A 16,398-nucleotide genomic window follows, 5' to 3' on the forward strand; every position below is an offset into this window, starting at 1 on the left:
TACAGTAACAGCCTCTTCCCCCAAGATAATCTTCAAACCCTCATTTTCTTAATAGTGCTTATCCTTATCTGAAATTATTTATGTTTATTTATTGTCATCTCCACCCTCTTTCATTATTCACCTTCCACTCAAATATAAGCTCCGAAAGAACAAGGACTCTGTCTGAGCTATTTACTGTTTTAGCCAGTACCCGGAAGAGTATTTACTACCTAGTAGGTGCTCATTAAATATATGTTGAAGAAAAAGAGAAAGGAAGGATTTTTGCTTTATATTAGTAAAGAACAAAAAGAAAGAGAAATAGTTCATCCTAATAATATATCTTATTGAGGGCGCCTGGGTGGCTCAGTCATTAAGCGTTTGCCTTCGGCTCAGGTCATGATCCCAGGGTCCTGGGATCGAGTCCCACATTGGGCTCCCTGCTCGGCGGGAAGCCTGCTTCTCCCTCTCCCACTCTCCCTGCTTGTGTTCCTGCTCTTGCTATCTCTCTCTCTGTCAAATAAATAAATAAAATCTTTAAAATATATATATATATCTTACTGAAAAAATCAGGTTACCCAGCTTGCCTATATTCATTAGTACCATAGACAACTACTAATAAGCTGTCCATCTTACCAACAATATGTGGCAGGTCCCCATGTCATACAGATTCTATCAAATGGAAGGTATAAGAAGAAATCCAAAATGGGTACTCAAAAGTTTATAAACTAAACAGTTCACAAATTTGTCCTCTGTGTAATTATCAACCCCATAATTAATTAATAATATCATAAAAGGCATCCAAGTTGGAAAGGAAGAAGTAAAACTATCACTCTTTGCTGATGACATGATATTATATATCGAAAATCCTGAAGACTACACCAAACAACTGTTAGAGCTAATCAACAAGTTCAGAAAAGTTTCAGGATACAAAACCAGTACATAAAATTCTGTTGTGTTTCTATACACTAATAATGAACTATCAGAAAGAGAAATTAAAAAAACAATGTCATTTATAATTACATCAAAAAGAATAAAATACCTACAAATAAAGTTAACCAAGGAGATGAAAGATCTGTATAATGAAAACTATTAAGACATTAATGAAAGAAATGGAAGAAATCATAAATAAATGAAAAGACACTCCATGCTCACATATTGGAAGAATGAATGTTGTTAAAAAATCCATATTGCCCAAAGCAATCTAGAAATTCAGTGCAGTCCCTATTGACATCCCAATGGCATTTTTTTCACAGAAATAGAACAAATAATCTTAAAATTTGTATGGAACCTCAAAGAAATCCCAAGTAGCCAAAGCAATCTTGAGAAAAAAGAACAAGACTAGAGGCATCATGCTCCCCGATTTCAAACTACGTTACAAAGCTATAGTAATTAAAAGAGTATAACATAGGCATAAAAACAGACAGATAGATCAATGGAATGGAAGAAAGAGCCCAGAAATAAGCCCATGTATATATGGTCAATTAATTTGCAATGAAGGAGACAAAAATATACAATGGGGAAAGGACAGTCTCTTCAATAAATGGTTTTGGGAAAATTGGACAGATACATGTGAAAGAATGAAACTGGATGACTATCTGACACTACACAATCACACACACACACACACACACACACAATGGAATTTTATTCAGCCATAAAAAAGTGTGAAACCATTTGTAACAACATGGATGGAACTCAAGGGCATTATGCTAAGTGAAATAAGTCAGAGAGAAACAAATACAGCATGATCTTTCTTATGTATGAAAACAACCAACCAACAAACAAGCTTATAGATACAGAACACAAGTTGGGTGGTTGCCAGGGACAAGGGGTGGGGGTGTAGGATAAATAAAAATATAAAATAACTGAAGCGTCAGGCATGCTTGGATCCAAGGACTTGAAAATAATGAAAAATGAAGATCAATTACCAGCCAGGAAGTGAAGTTTTATCATCTTTATCCTGGACAAAATTGGCCAGTGTTAAATATCACTTGGCCCTATTAATTTCTCAACACTTGTACCAGCCAGGGTTCTACATTGTAAACAATAGCAACTGGCTATGGTTACCTTAGGGAGAAAAGGGATTTGTGGAGGGATATACAGAAGTAAGAGGAAGGTGACCACAGGGCTCAATATGGGCAGAATCCCAGTGAGGGAGCTGGCCAGGGCAGGGGAGGGGGGAGGGCTTCACCACAGCCAGACATCACTGCTGCCACCACTGTGAGCAAAAGGAAGCCTATATTGCTTCTTGGCATCACTGGTTCCTCATCCGAATCTCAGGCAGGAGCAACTGATGGGCCAGTCTTAGGTCATGTGACCAGCTCTACTGCCCCCAGGGAGGACAGACAGCCTATCAGCCTTCCTTCTCAGCTTCTGTAGCCAGATGCTGGACCCAGCCTCCCACCACGACCCCAGAGTGGTGGTGCCTGCAAACACAGGAAGGACATCACATGCTGAGTGACCAAAAGTTGGACAAATGCCCACTCCAGTATTCAGTACTCTATTCAGGATACTTTGCCCCAGTCTCACAATGAAAAGATCTCATTTTTTTCTATCCCAAAGAGACTTGCAAATGCCCATATTTCAAATTATTTGCAGGAAAAAATATATATATTCTTTTTTTTAAAGATTTATTTATTTATTTGAGAGCGAGAGAGCTCGAGTGGGGGAAGGGGCAGAAGGAGAGGAAGAGAGAGAGAAGCAGACTCCCCACTGAGCACCGAGCCCACTGTGGGGCTCGATCTCATGAACCTGAGCCGAAACCAAGAGTCAGAGGCTTGACCGGCTGAGCCACCTAAGTGCCCTGAAATATTTATATTCTTTGATAAAGAGGCCAAGAGAAACTTAAGAGATAAAATATGGAAATTAATAAAAGTTTAAAAATGAGTTAAAGCCTCAAGGATAAAGATACAGATTAAGTGGAGTTATGAATTGACAAGAAAAGAAAAACACAAACAGGAAGGGAAATGATTGGCCCTTCAGCTTAGCACTGTGCCCACCGCAGTCTGTGGGTAGCACCTTGGAACCATCTGGCATCCCCAACAGCCTCCTCTGATGCACAAGTTTTACTCACTCTGTGTGCGCGTGCACGTGTGCGTGTGGTCAGAGTGTTTCCCACTTAACACTTATGTAGGAAAACCAGCAATAGGGATCTAGGGAAATGCTGGGGCAGGTTCTTTGGTTCCTTGCTCACTCACAGCCGCTTGGCAGACAAGCCCCCTGCTCACTGCATCATCAAGACCCATGACTGGGTTCCAGTCCCTAGGTCTAGTACTGCCATGTATCTCAGAATGAGCTGGCCGAGGGCTCAAAGCAGCTCACAGTGCTGGGCTCCACTCGCCCCTCTCTGGTTGCTGCTCCAGGTTGGCTCCGTGCCTCATCCCTCATAGCCCTCCAACTGCCCCACTACATAGGCACCCCCCTAGCCAGAGCCTTGTGCCCCTTAGTGTTCCTGGTTATTGACTAGCAATCCTGTTAGTTATTGGCAGCAGGACCACAGCTCCCAGCAGCCCTAAGCTACTCTTGGGCCCAGGCCCTCTTGCCCTCCCAGCCAAGGACCACTCCCTTTCTCACAGTGGCTCTGTCCCTGGGTGCCTGGTCAGCTGGAGACAGATCAGAACTCGACCATTGGCAGATGTAGCTGATGCGTTTTGTAGACACCCGATGTTAGCTGGGATGAGAAGACTAGGACCAAAAGAGAATCCACACGCAGTTTTGCTTTTGGGTACAGCCATGACTTCCCTCTCATTGTGGAGGCTGGGAAGGAGGGCAGGACAAGGAACAGGGATGGGAAGCAAGGTGGGTTTTCAGGGGCCATAGTCTCTGCTTACAGTCCAGCCCGCTGTCTGCGGTGGAACCCGCCACTAGCCCCCGGGGGCACAGAGCTAACCTGAAGGATCCTCATCACACCTGTACCAGCACCTCTTTCTTGGGTCACTCCGGCGAGCCCTGCTCTCCAACACTGCTGCATTTTCCTTGGCATAGGCAGGCTTTGGAGAGCCCAGTTCTCTCAGCCTCCAAAATAGCCACCATCTGGCATGCATTCCACCCTCGGGGAATGACTTTCTGGTCGGCCTCGTGCACGCAGCACCTCTGCCCATTGCAGGAAGCCACAGCCCTCGTTTCCAGCCACCTTTACCACTTCCTAGCTCCCCAAGCAATCTGGAAATGTCGGAGGACAGGAATCTTGACCTGTGAGTCTTCAGAACTCCAGAGCCTAACGCTCTTCCTAAGACACTTTTATAAGTTTGTTGAACTGCTTTGACCCCCTTTTCGCCTGACCCCCACACTCACTTGTTCCCTCTGGCTCGCTAAGGAGAGGAAGCCACAGAGAGAGGGGCCTTCGTGTTTCCACCTCTGCTGACACTCGAGGCTGCGAGGTGGTGGCGAGCATCCCTGGCCCCCTGCTCGCCCCGCACTGGCCACAGGTCATGCCCGCTCCTGCCTCGGCTCCGCTGCAGAGGAAACAGGGGGTTGTAGAATTGGACCAGCTTCCAGTCCCTCCCAGCTGTCACCTTTTGATTCCCAACCTGCAGCCCTGCTGGGATAAAGAGCTCTGTTACGTTGGTTTCATAACGGTACACTCCTCCACGGGACCTCTTTCTCTCTCTCTGCCTTCTGGAGCAATGACCACTTCCTGACAGCCTCCCAGGCCAGCAGCCCCCTTCCCATCCACACGCTGGAGGTGATGCCATGGACGGGGCCAGGTAGGAGCAGAGCGTGGTCATCACACCAGTGGTCACTGCTCACTGAGCATTCGGTTAGGTGCCCTCCACAGCTAAAAGGTAGGGGCCCCACCTTCTCTACATCCCGCCTCAGCTGTCCAAGGATACTTTGTGTTTGTGTAGTGCTTTGTAATGTTCAAACCGCTTTCACATACATTATGCAGACTTGATATCTGAGCATTTAGATTTTTAAAATATTTCAAGGTCTGACAATGCCACTATAAAGGGGTTTTGTTGCTTTACAAAATCATTCGATACAGATTTGCTTTGGAGAGCTACCACATTTACATTTGTTCAAACAATACAAATTTTGTACTCTACTACATTTGCAGGAACCCACCAGTTACAGAAGAAAGATACAGGGAGATAAGGGTACAGAATAAACAGGGAGATACAGAAGGAAGGAAGATACAGTTAATAAGGACTGGCAAAGGAATCTTCCAGTTCCGTAACATGTCATCTTTTTTTTTTAAAGATTTTATTTTTTGACAGAGAGAAACACAGCAAGAGAGGGAACACAAGCAGGGGGAGTGGGAGAGGGAGAAGCAGGCTTCCCGCTGAGCAGGGAGCCCGATGTGGGGCTCAATACCAGGACCCTGGGATCATGACCTGAGCTGAAGGCAGATGCCCAATGACTGAGCCACCCAGGCACCCCTTCATGTCATTTTTTTTAACACATAGAATGAATTGCCAAGTTTTTCTTTTATTTGTCAATCCAGGAATAGTGTTTTAATTTCAAAGGACATGGCTAGATCCTTTCTGTCCCCTCCAGTCCCTAAAGTTTGTCAGACAAGTTGTGTATTTTCTAGCTCATCCTTCCTTCCTCATGAACCCAGGGTCTGCATCTGAACCCCCATGAGAACCAGCCTTTTTGTTGCCCACATTAGGCAATACTTGTCATAGGCAGGTGCGATGTTTAAGGCTGGGAACAAGGCTAGAAACCCAGATGCCAGTTTTGTGGGTGTCCCTTAAGTTTTTGACCTGCCATCAAGGTCACCATGTTGGTGAGAGGGTGAGCAGCCCCTACCCATGCCTCTACTCCATTGAGCAGAGGCTGGATTGGGGTACATGAAGTCTTCCCCCTTGCCAAAATGATTACTTTCACTTCACAAAGAATCCTTGTTCCAGGTTATTTTTGTAGGTCCGAAGTTCCCAGAAAGGAGCGATGGTGTTTCCCCTCAGGGACCTTCCAGTAAGTAGGTAGTATTTGCATTGCCAATGTTCCTTTGGAGAGCCATTTCTGCTGACATCTTCAAACCAGAAGGCAAAGAGAGGAATGCAGCGGGTCATACTGAGGCTTTGGGGAAATGGTTATACTTGTCAGCCTAGGAGACTTTGCAAATGATTTCAGATTGGAAAATGTAGTAAACAGAAGACTTAGAAGAGAGATGGTAACCAAGACCTTAGCAAAAATGGTCTTGTGACAGCACAGTCTAAGCAGAGTCAGGGAGAGTGGAAACAGAGGTGAAGGTCTATATTAAATGGTTTATTGACATTCCGTGACAATACAATACATGGTATGTTCAGTGTGTTACCCCTCATTAGCAATACTTTAGAGCACTCTGCAAAAATGCCGTGAATGTCAAGTGTCGATGCATTTTCATCAGTATCTGCATATGGATCTGATAGACTGCCTAGAGGCTTTGTGTTTCATATTTTCAATAAGTAAACCTCTAGCATACCCCAGAAGTAACCAAGGGGGCTCAAGTTATTATATTCTCACTGTGGTCTGTTTTCCTTCGCAAGTTCAGAAGCTAAGCAATGACCCCTCCATTAGACGTGAATTAGTCCAAAGCAGTGAAAGGAGCACAAGACTTCCAGTTGCACAGGGTGGAGGCCAAGGGCTGGCCCAGCCACTTATGGAACATCTGTGTGGCCTTGGGCAAGAAACTAATCCTTTTCCTGCCTCAGTGTTCTCATCTATAAAATAGGGATGATAGCAGTCTCTACCTTGTGGAATTGTTGTGGGTGTTTGCCAGAGCATGACTAAAGTGCCTGACACTTGCTAGGCAGCCAAAAAGTGGGATCAATTACTATGATGGAGAATACAGTCCTTGCTTCCTCTTTAGCTTACAAGCAGGCAACTTTTAATGGGTACCTAGTAGAGCTAAAAAAACACAAGGCAACTTCACCAAAGCTTGGTTCACTGAAATCCATCCCATTACTTCTTCTTTTTTTTTGTTATGTTCAGTTAGCCAACATATAGTACATCATTAGTTTTTGATGTAGTGTTCAGATAAAGGGCCGGTATCCTAGATCTATAAAGAGCTTACCAAACTCAACACCCAAAAAACAAATAATCCAGTCAAGAAATGGGCAGAAGACATGAACAGACACTCCTCCAAAGAAGACACACAAATGGCCAACAGACACATGAGAAAATGTTCAAAATCACTAGTCATCAGGGAAATACAACCCATTACTTCTTAATCTCACTCTGACGTGGAGAGAAATCATTACAATCCTACATGGTCTTGAGCCCATGGCCAGTGAAGCATCAATGGGGATAGATTCCATAAAAACTGTTCCACTATGTAATGTGGAGGAATTTGTCCAGAAGTGGAAATCAAGTGCAGGGACATCTGCCACTGTACTGAAGACCTCCAGGAAACCGAAACTTTCTAGGTTTCAGGCGGGGCATTTGTACCGTGCTGAGCCTGGCTTATGTGGTTTCAAGGTCGCTTCTAGCCTTAACGCTATGTTTCTGTTTACTCACTTGGCAAGTCCATTTCCATTTACTCACTTGGCAAGTCCATCAAGCAATTTGATTTGTGAAGCTTGCCTCGAATTCGTGGCTCACAGAAGGATGAGCTGGAGGAGACACAGAGACCACCTGGGGTCACTTTCTGGTCCTACAGATGAGGAACCTGGGACTCAGAGAGCCAGGCTCCCCCCTCCCCTTATATCACATAGCTAGTTTTCACCTGCGCTAAAACCAGAACCCAGGTGTTCTGACTCTTAGGTCCGTGATCTTTCCATCAGACCACATTGCCTCTTTGGCACAAATGGGGTATCACGCTGAAGAACTAAACATGAAAACAGCACAGCTAACCTTAAGGGACACCTGACACCCTAATCATTTTATTGAATAACTACAAAAGTAAATAGATCATGTTGATCTGACTGTTGAACGTACTATTTGAAAAATTTTTTTCCTTTCTGGTCATCTAGAAAGGTACGTTATTTTTAGAATCTAGGGATAGCTAGAGGGTGATGGTCAGCATGCTTTGTGAGTCCTTTCGCAGAGATGTGACTGGTTTATCTCTGAGCTTTGCATTTTAGAACCCTCGAGAAGCTCTGAATTTCCATTCACCAAGTTACTAGGTTCTTATGCTGTCACCTCAGAGCCTAACAGTTAATCTGCAACTTCTCCGACTTTATGCTACCCTGTGGTCAAATATTTTCATTCCTGGTGGAAGAAGGAAATTATTTCATATTGACTAACAGAAGTCAACATGGGAATCTACCAGTCATGTGCATGATCACAAGATGTACATAGCCTATATGAGTAACTGAGAAATAACGGATCAAATCAAGCTGCTTTGTTAGATGGCAGGCACATTACAAGCCAACAGGGTAAGGAAGTGGTGTCCCGTTCTGTACGTCTCTCTTGCATTTCTGGCTTAGACAAAAATCCAGGGTCTCACCCTGCTCAGTCTGAGCCTTCCATGGAAGCCGCTCATTGTGCCATGAGAGCAGAAAGAGGAACCTTGGAGCATTTAATTGGGGGCCACTTTTGATGAAAAAGCAAATGCAGCATTTATTCTGAGAACACTATTGTATTTGAGCTAATTTTGGTGAAAAAAAAACATACTTCCTGCACTCATTTGAAGAAACATCAGTTGTGAACATTATTTTTAAAAGACTTTGTAAAAAAGAGGACAGAGAACAATTTAGGCTGGTTATTTTTTTCCATTTTAGTGAGAGATGTAAAACATTTCTGTCCAGTTCCTTAAAAATTAAGGAAAGGATCTACAGAGCATTCAATACTGAAAAGAAGTGTTAATTACACACGGTATATAGGTTTCTGATTATGATCCACTGATGTAGAGAGGAAGGCCAGAATAAAACAAAAGCACAAACGTGGGAGAGAAGAGATTGAGACACAAGCAAACAGGCAGAAACAGAAAAAGATACAAGCAGCAAAAGGAAGAAAGGGGGGAAAAAACGAGAACAGCTTTTGGGGACCCCGAGAAAGGACCGTAGGGCCCGCAAGCACGAGCTTGTCCTTGCTTTCACCAGCCTTTGGCAGAAGTCTTTACTCCCCACCTAGACTGGAACTGTGCTGTTTTGCTCGATGTTGTTTTCCCAGTGCCTAGCACTGACGTGGTAAACACAGCGAGAATGAGTAAATGAATGGATGAACACAGGGACAAGTGGAGAATGAGTGTGTAGGGAGAGTCCTGACCCTGGGGCACCTACAATAGGATCCCTTCAAAGGTGGTTTCACAGAGTCTCAGCCATGTTCTCTTTGAAGTAGTAATGCATCTTGGCTAAGCATCAGAGCAATGGTTTCCTTCTGTTTCTTTTGGAGACTTTCTGAAAGTTGATGTTTCCACCATCCTGACCCTGGGTATCACCATGTCCATTAGCACCTTCTCACTCCAGGCCCAGCTGTCTGAGGCTCTCCAACCCTTCTGGCTCCCTAGAATCTCTATCCTGGTACAAGCCACCTCTCCTGTCCCAGAATGCTGCCTTCCTGGCTCTCCCAAGACAGTCCCTCGTTTAGCCCACTTGCTGACAGCTGCCTATTTCCCCAACCCTTCTGCACTGAGGGCCCTGCTGACCTGGCTGCCCTTCACTAAGGAATCGTTGCATCTTCACTCGCACATGAAAATGCCTTTTTCAACCCTTTCCCATCACTGCCCTCTGCTACCTCCCGCTCACTCCTGTACATTCATCACCCACAGCCTCCTCATCCACCCCAGCCACTGACCGCCTTCAGGATGACCTCAGGGACTTGGTGCACAATTCATCCAAAAGATCAGCCCCTGCAAATCCAGTGATTTTTTTTTAAATTGTAGTAAAATACACATAACATAAAATTTGCCATTTGAAGTGTACAGTTTTACAGAATTACATATAGTCATGTTACCATTGCTACAACCCTCTCCAGAGAATTTGCATCTTCCCCAATGGAAACTCTATACCCACTAAATACTAACTCCCTCAATTCCCTGATATTTTAGCAAATTGAAGGCACTCTCACCCTAAAAACTTCATTTCCTGAAGTTGTCCCACCCTCGGAATCTTCGAATTTATCATTGCACTTTCTGTCCACAGTCTTCCATCTTGCCTTGCAAGAGACCTCGATGCAGATAGGTCTGGGTTGGGGTCCCAGCTAAACTATGTGCTAGCCTCAGTTTCTTCATTTATAAAGCTCCGACCGTAGATAGTACTGTAAAGAATATAGATACTAAGCAGATAAGAGAACCAGTGGGCTGTTGAAAGGATTAAGTGCTTATAGAGCAGGGAGCCCAGGTCTGTTGTTCTCCATCCTGCCTACCAGGTTCCTCACTCCAGCCAGCACTTCGCTGACAGTCCTAGCTTCCCAACACCGTGTCTTTCTGATACAGGACGCATCATCCTGCATCAGTCCGGCTCTCTGCCTTACCTGCGCATCAACCGGGCTGTTGGAAAACCATGGTTTTTGCAGGTGTCATGGTAAGACATGGTTTCCCAGTTTGCTGGGCCACCCATCCAGCCCTAGAAGCATTTAATGGGTCCTTATTTAGCTTCCTCCTCCCACTCACCACAACAGCTATTCCAGATCTTTCCCCTTCAGTCCATCTCCCTACCCTGCCATTACTCCAGCGGTTATCATGTATCTTCTTTGTCTGCATAGACCAGAGTTCTTAAGCTGGAGTGCAGGTAGGCATCATGCACATTCCCAAAGAGGTTCTGATTTGGAAAGAGGTAGTGGGATTGAAATCTGCAGTTTTAACAAGCAACCCCTGAGGATTTTGATATACACAGTGCACAGTCCACTTTTCATGGAAGGCTGTCCTAAGCCACAAGCCCCTTGGAGCAGATATCTTATTTGATTTTCTAAATACCAGGCAAAAGATGCTGAAGGAGTGATCGAATGAATGAATTTGGCTGTCACTCTGGGCTTCAAACTAAGTTACCATCCTCCTTTGAAATGCTAATTAGCTACAGCTGTTTAAATGCAGTTTCAAATTCTTTAATGTGTTTTCTCTTTAATTCTTTATCTGCCCTTTTCATTGCATTGGGGATAGGGAACCATAAAGAACTTCTTGTTTTCTGAGCAGTGACAGTAACTGCAGAACACCAGCAACAGCCACATGGCTAGACGAGATTGAGACAGAAGGACAGAGACAGGTCGGACCTTCCCACTGAACCTCAGGGGAGGAAAGTACTCTGTGGACCTTCATTCTAGTGATTGACCTGGCAGAAGTCATGGCAGCCCCTGCAGTGGGCTTTTCTGAAGTGGGAGGAATCTTAAGCGGGGAGATCACCGCTAAGGATGTTGGGAAAAGGTGACCTAGAGAAATAGGGAGGTAAGTAGCGATGCAAGCTGACATACCCAGTCAGTGGTGGAAAGGCTCATCTGGCTTTACATCCTATCTCTGCCATTCCCTCACTTGTCAAATGGGTGTTTAAACTGTTGGGGCGGCTCGTTGTCTCATCTGTAAAATGGGGACAATATGATTTACCTTGCAAGCTCTTTTGAGGATTGAAAAGTGTACTCTAAGTAATGCACAGTGATTCTATGATGTTAAGCAATCAGAGTTTTCGAGAGGGCCGGGCATCGGGTAAACTCCTTGTTTCTACAACAGTGGAGGGCTACACACATACAAAAACCCCTACACCCAGTCTGCCTAGAAAAACAGAAGTGGTACCAGCTATTGCCCCCTGGGGAAGTCTAACTCCAAAACCTCATCCTCACTGTAATAAAATGTTTCCAAAAGGAGCAGACAGAGTAACCTAGGGCCATGCCCTCCCACTTCCTCTTGCCTGAGCAGAGCTCAAAGCCTGTCTTGGGGAAGTGGGCGGTAAACTAGTTTAGCATGGGTGGCTGGAACTGAAACATTTCTTTTACCACCCTCCTATTCTGCCACCCCTTTCTTTTCTGGAGCGAGGGAGAAACAGCTCATGCCTCTCCTGTACCCACACCTACTTGGATCTGTTCTCCGCAGCCTCCAGACCCTACCTCATCATTCATCAGGATTCACTGAATGCCCTCTGGGTCCAGGGTGCTGTGCTAAATGCTTTCCCCAGGACCTCCCTGGGAGCCCATAGGAAGTTTGTTCCAACATTTAGAATCTTCCCCCAGCTCATGAAAACCAAAGCCTAACCTGCACTTCGTTCCCATCCGCAGACCATCCCCAGGCCTGGCCAGAAAGAGTCCCTTTTGCTTTGAGTACTAAGAAACTTTGATTTAAATGTTAATACTAATGAACACCTATAACCCTTCTTTGCAGAACTCCAGGCTCCCTTCCAGTACTTACTCCCTTGCTCTTGAACATGTATTTGCTTCTAGGAGAAGAATTTAGACTGGTTTCCTCGGATGCGAGCCATGTCCCTCGTTAGCAGTGAAGGAGACAGTGAGCAAAATGAGATTCGGAACCTGCAGGAGAAGTTGGAATCCACCATGAGCCTGGTCAAACAGCTGTCGACACAACTGGCAGAGCTCAAGGAGCAGGTCAGTGTGCTTGGGGGGCTGGAGCTGCAGCTGGGTGGGGTGGAATCAGGGGAGACCTGAGGCTCCTGGGAGCAGGACTGTTAATCACAGAGAGCTGTAAATCCCAATAAGGAACCCCCATGCTCTGCCGTGAGAGCCACATCTTGGCAGCTCGAGGCTTCTCCTTATCCCATTCCCACCTGTGTGAGTCTTCTCCATGTATGGAACAGGGGGTGTGGGGGAGAAGGAGCAAATGCCAAAATACAAGGGCCTCTTTGCACTTTCTGATAGAAAATTATATTTTCTGCCATCCTAGCAATTACTAAGCTCATCGGGAAGGCAGATCGTCCTCGGGACCTGTCATTTCAATGCTATAATCAACCCCTTCATCATGTGAAATTATTAGCAGTAGTAAAAATACTATCAAAAGCAGCTGTGGTAGCTATTAAAATGACTACGGTGATGGTGATGATTATCTGACAAGTCAGGGCTGTTTGAAAAGAACCCATGGTTCCTGTTTTTAACCACAGAGAGGGGTTTGCCTTTTTTTTTTTTTTTCTGTTTATGGAAATTCACTTTAAAAAATATTTTCCTTTTTTTTTTTTTTGGTAACTATATTCTAGAGGATGCCAGACAGACTGTAGATGCTTGGGAAATATTAACCCCACATTGCATAGCCCACCAGCACTGGGCAAAAGTGAGACAATCAGCTCAACTCACTCTCTCTTTTCCCCCAGATGACAGAACAAAGGAAGAATAAGCAGAGACTGGGCTTTCTCGGATCAAACACACCCCATGTGAATCATCACATGCCACCACACTGATACCATGGGGGGGAAGCCGTGACTAGCCTTTCATCAGTGTCCTGCCTGATCACTGAATAAAGAACTGAGATGGAGGGGAGTGAACAGTGCCTATTGTTGAAAGTTAAAAACAACCAAGTGCCAAGATGTTGAGTGGTTTAGCTCTGAGAACAATTTATAACTGTGTTTTCATGGTTGAGAAGACCAAACTTAAAAGCTAGAAAGCACACATCACGCATTCTTAATGTAACGTGCAGTAGCTTGCTCGAAATGGAAGGAGAGGATAGGGGGAGGCAGGGTGCAAGGGGGCGCGGCAGGGACAGAACGATCTTTGGCTAGATCAGTAAGAGTCAGTTTTGTCTTAAATGCTGATGGTGACCTTCGTCGCGGTCGGTTGGGATTTATTTCTTTTAAATACGGCGTATAGGTTAACGATACAGGAATTCATACAGGGGCTAAGATTTCCTAAGGAAAGTAACAGCAAAGATTAAAAATGAGGTTTGCAAAGAAGAATGTTAATGCTTCCAAACCGTAGCTGTCACAGGGCAATTTTCTTATTTATAACGTGCAACACAGTGGATTTCCAGCTCTCAGAACGTAGTGCTTTGGAACTCATGCCCCTCATGCTGATAGCGCAACTAGAATGTGAGTGCTTTCTCCCGGCTGCAAAGGGGATGCCACTGTGGAGCTCAAAAGGGGATTTTCATGTAACCCATTCAACTATGTTTTAAGTCATGAGGGGGAAGATTTTAAAAGATTTGGGGAAGAAAAAGCTGACAGTAAGCCCCGGCGAAGATTTTTTTTCTTTTTTTTTGCGAACATCTGTATGCTCTTGAAATATATTGAAAATAATAAATGGAAATGCTTAAAGGTGACAGAGAATATTGAGAAACTTATGATGGTCACATTGCCTTTTATAAATATTGAGTAAAATCTATTTGATTCGTGTTTGCTGTGCTTAAGGAACTGAGTGGTTTTATTTATCCTATCTCTGCAGTTAGGGGGAAAAAAATCCAAGAAATGTATTGAAGACTCAAGAAAATGCAGCATTTCAGTTGCAGATTTTAAACTGTATCGGTAAGAGCTTTTCAGAAGGTAGAAAGATAATCATCTCTTCCCCAAATTGTTTTTAGCTGAAGTTATGCAATCAGGATTTGTGGAGGGAGACAATAACCTGCCGTGCTCATAATATTCGTAGAGACTATACATTTAGGATTTTAAAGCAAAATACGGGTAATGGAAGAATGGCTGCATGGTGATAGGACAAGGCCCCTGACCCCAGACTCTGGGAGATGCTTTGCAAATTGATCTCTGGCGCCTGCCCCCCAAGGAACAAACAATTACCTCCGGAGTCTTAAAACTCTCAAGTTATTACCACCAAGGTTTAAAGTCTGGATAGGGTTTGCTATGAGTTTAAAGTTTAAAGCTTTTTGGATTGTTGTCATTTAGTTTAAAACTATTGGCTCTTAAAATTCTCAAATCATGGTCTGGGTAGATTATAAAGGATTCCTGAACCCATCCTTCTCCCACAATGTTGAAATGTGGACTTGGAGCGAAGCTGTGGAAACCCAGAGCAACAGTTTCTTACCTGAATCTACTGGTACCTCCCACCTCCCACCCCCCACCCCAGTACTTCCCCACGCTAAGAATTCTTTACTGTGACACCATAGTATTTTTCCTTACCAGAAGAGCCATGATCCCAAAATACTAAGAAATTGGGATATATATCTGCCTGCAGGACAGAACTTTGAACCTAGTAGCATTCAACAAGTGTACGAGAAATTTCACTATGGCTCAGTGACCCTTAATGCTTTACTATAAAACTTTGAACGATATCACATACTTGATTTTTTTTAAATGGCTTCACCAAGCCAAAGTCGACCAAAGCAGTCATTGTTTTAATCCAAGACCATCATTGTTATAACAGTATTAGATGAAAGTACACTTTAAAGTATTTTAATTAGACAGAGTTTGCAGATGGGGAGAAGAAGAGGAAATTGGTAAAGATTGACGTATTCCAGGGTAGGAACCCATCTCTGTTTTAACATGAAAGAAGATATTTTTGATGTCTGAACATCAAGAGAAGAAATTAATTTGTCCAATGAGAGCAACCTGCTTTTCACTTGATGAACTATCTATTCTTTTCTGGGGCCATGCTAGTTCTTTTTTATAGTGAATAAGCCATTGGGTATATAACTGCTATCGACAAATGGCCTGACCTCTCCACCCGTTCTCAGGGGCAGCTCACCATTTCACGGCATGTTTTCTCGAATGGGAAGTAACCGAAAGAGATTGCAACTGACCTCTTACTTGTTCAAAACCGGAATATTTCTCAGTTGTGTTTTTCTTTCCTGCCTAGATACTTAGAGATTATAGAGCAAAATAAACAAAACAAAACAAAAAAGCAAAGAAAAAAGACACTCTCCAGGCTCTTAAAGTCATGTCACAAGAAGGTAATAATGGGGAAATTTGACATTTGATATAAGTTCATACTTGTTATGTATATGTTTGTTAACGTAACTGGAATATTTGACCTAGGCAAGTCTCAGTTAATGTTTTTATATTTATATAGTGATATTAAAATGAGTACAGTAATCTTTGATTTTGATGTTAAGGGAAATGTCTTACTCCTTAGTTATTAAAATACATGTCAGTTTAAAAGTATCAGTTTCTGCTGAATATAATTTTTAATTTCAAAAAGATTTTATTCCCCTGCATGCTACATTCTGAGGCCCAAGAGTTTAAAGAAAGTATGTTTCCTAATTTATATCATTTGAGATGAGAGTGTTTGTATCATATAAGACTATAATATTAATAAATAAATTATATACATGTAAAAATTGCTTTTTCAACCCCTTGAGAAAGTTCATTTAGAAAGGGCTTATTTTCTTGCTTACTGAAATTTTTCTGTTGATGAAGATACAGTTTCTAGTGGGTTATTGATTATATCAGGAAGATATTCCATTCAAGTCAGAACTAATCATGTGCTTATTTCCATATTCTCAGCTCACAACTCATTGTTTTGGCTGCTCTTTTTAGTTTGTGGTTGTTTCATTACATACAGTAATACACTAGGGCTCACCCCCTCCCCCACGTGCCAGGGGTGAGATCAGTGGACAGGCTGGTGGTCTGGGGATTTGGGCAGGGAAGGTGAGGATTGGATCTTCGCTATGTTAGGGAAAAGGAGTAAGTGAGAGATAATAAGAAGAAAACAGCCGACCCTCCAGAGGCCCAGTGGACTAGGGGG

At 43.7% G+C, this 16,398-nt stretch overlaps 1 protein-coding gene across 6 annotated transcripts in view; it reads left to right on the forward strand.

Annotated features, from left to right (window-relative positions):
- The window catches only part of ITPR2 (inositol 1,4,5-trisphosphate receptor type 2), a 496,243-nt gene extending 482,155 nt beyond the window's left edge, over window positions 1-14,088 (forward strand). For 3 of the 6 annotated variants that reach the window (XM_064591479.1, XM_064591480.1, XM_064591481.1), the window contains 2 exons: window positions 12,208-12,369; window positions 13,086-14,088. In XM_064591479.1, the coding sequence (XP_064447549.1) occupies window positions 12,208-12,369; window positions 13,086-13,172 (249 nt within the window). In that variant the 3' untranslated portion in view covers window positions 13,173-14,088. Of the gene's footprint in view, window positions 1-10,279; window positions 11,225-12,207; window positions 12,370-13,085 lie in introns of those variants that run through there. The other 3 variants (XR_010411571.1, XR_010411570.1, XR_010411569.1) reach the window with 3 other exon arrangements.
- Window positions 14,089-16,398: the final 2,310 nt, after the last annotated feature.

This window comes from Mirounga angustirostris, unplaced genomic scaffold (assembly GCF_029215605.1).
Source record: "Mirounga angustirostris isolate CCGP_5_RB_7025 unplaced genomic scaffold, mMirAng1.0.hap1 SCAF_5, whole genome shotgun sequence".
Classification (NCBI taxonomy): Eukaryota; Metazoa; Chordata; class Mammalia; order Carnivora; family Phocidae; genus Mirounga; species Mirounga angustirostris.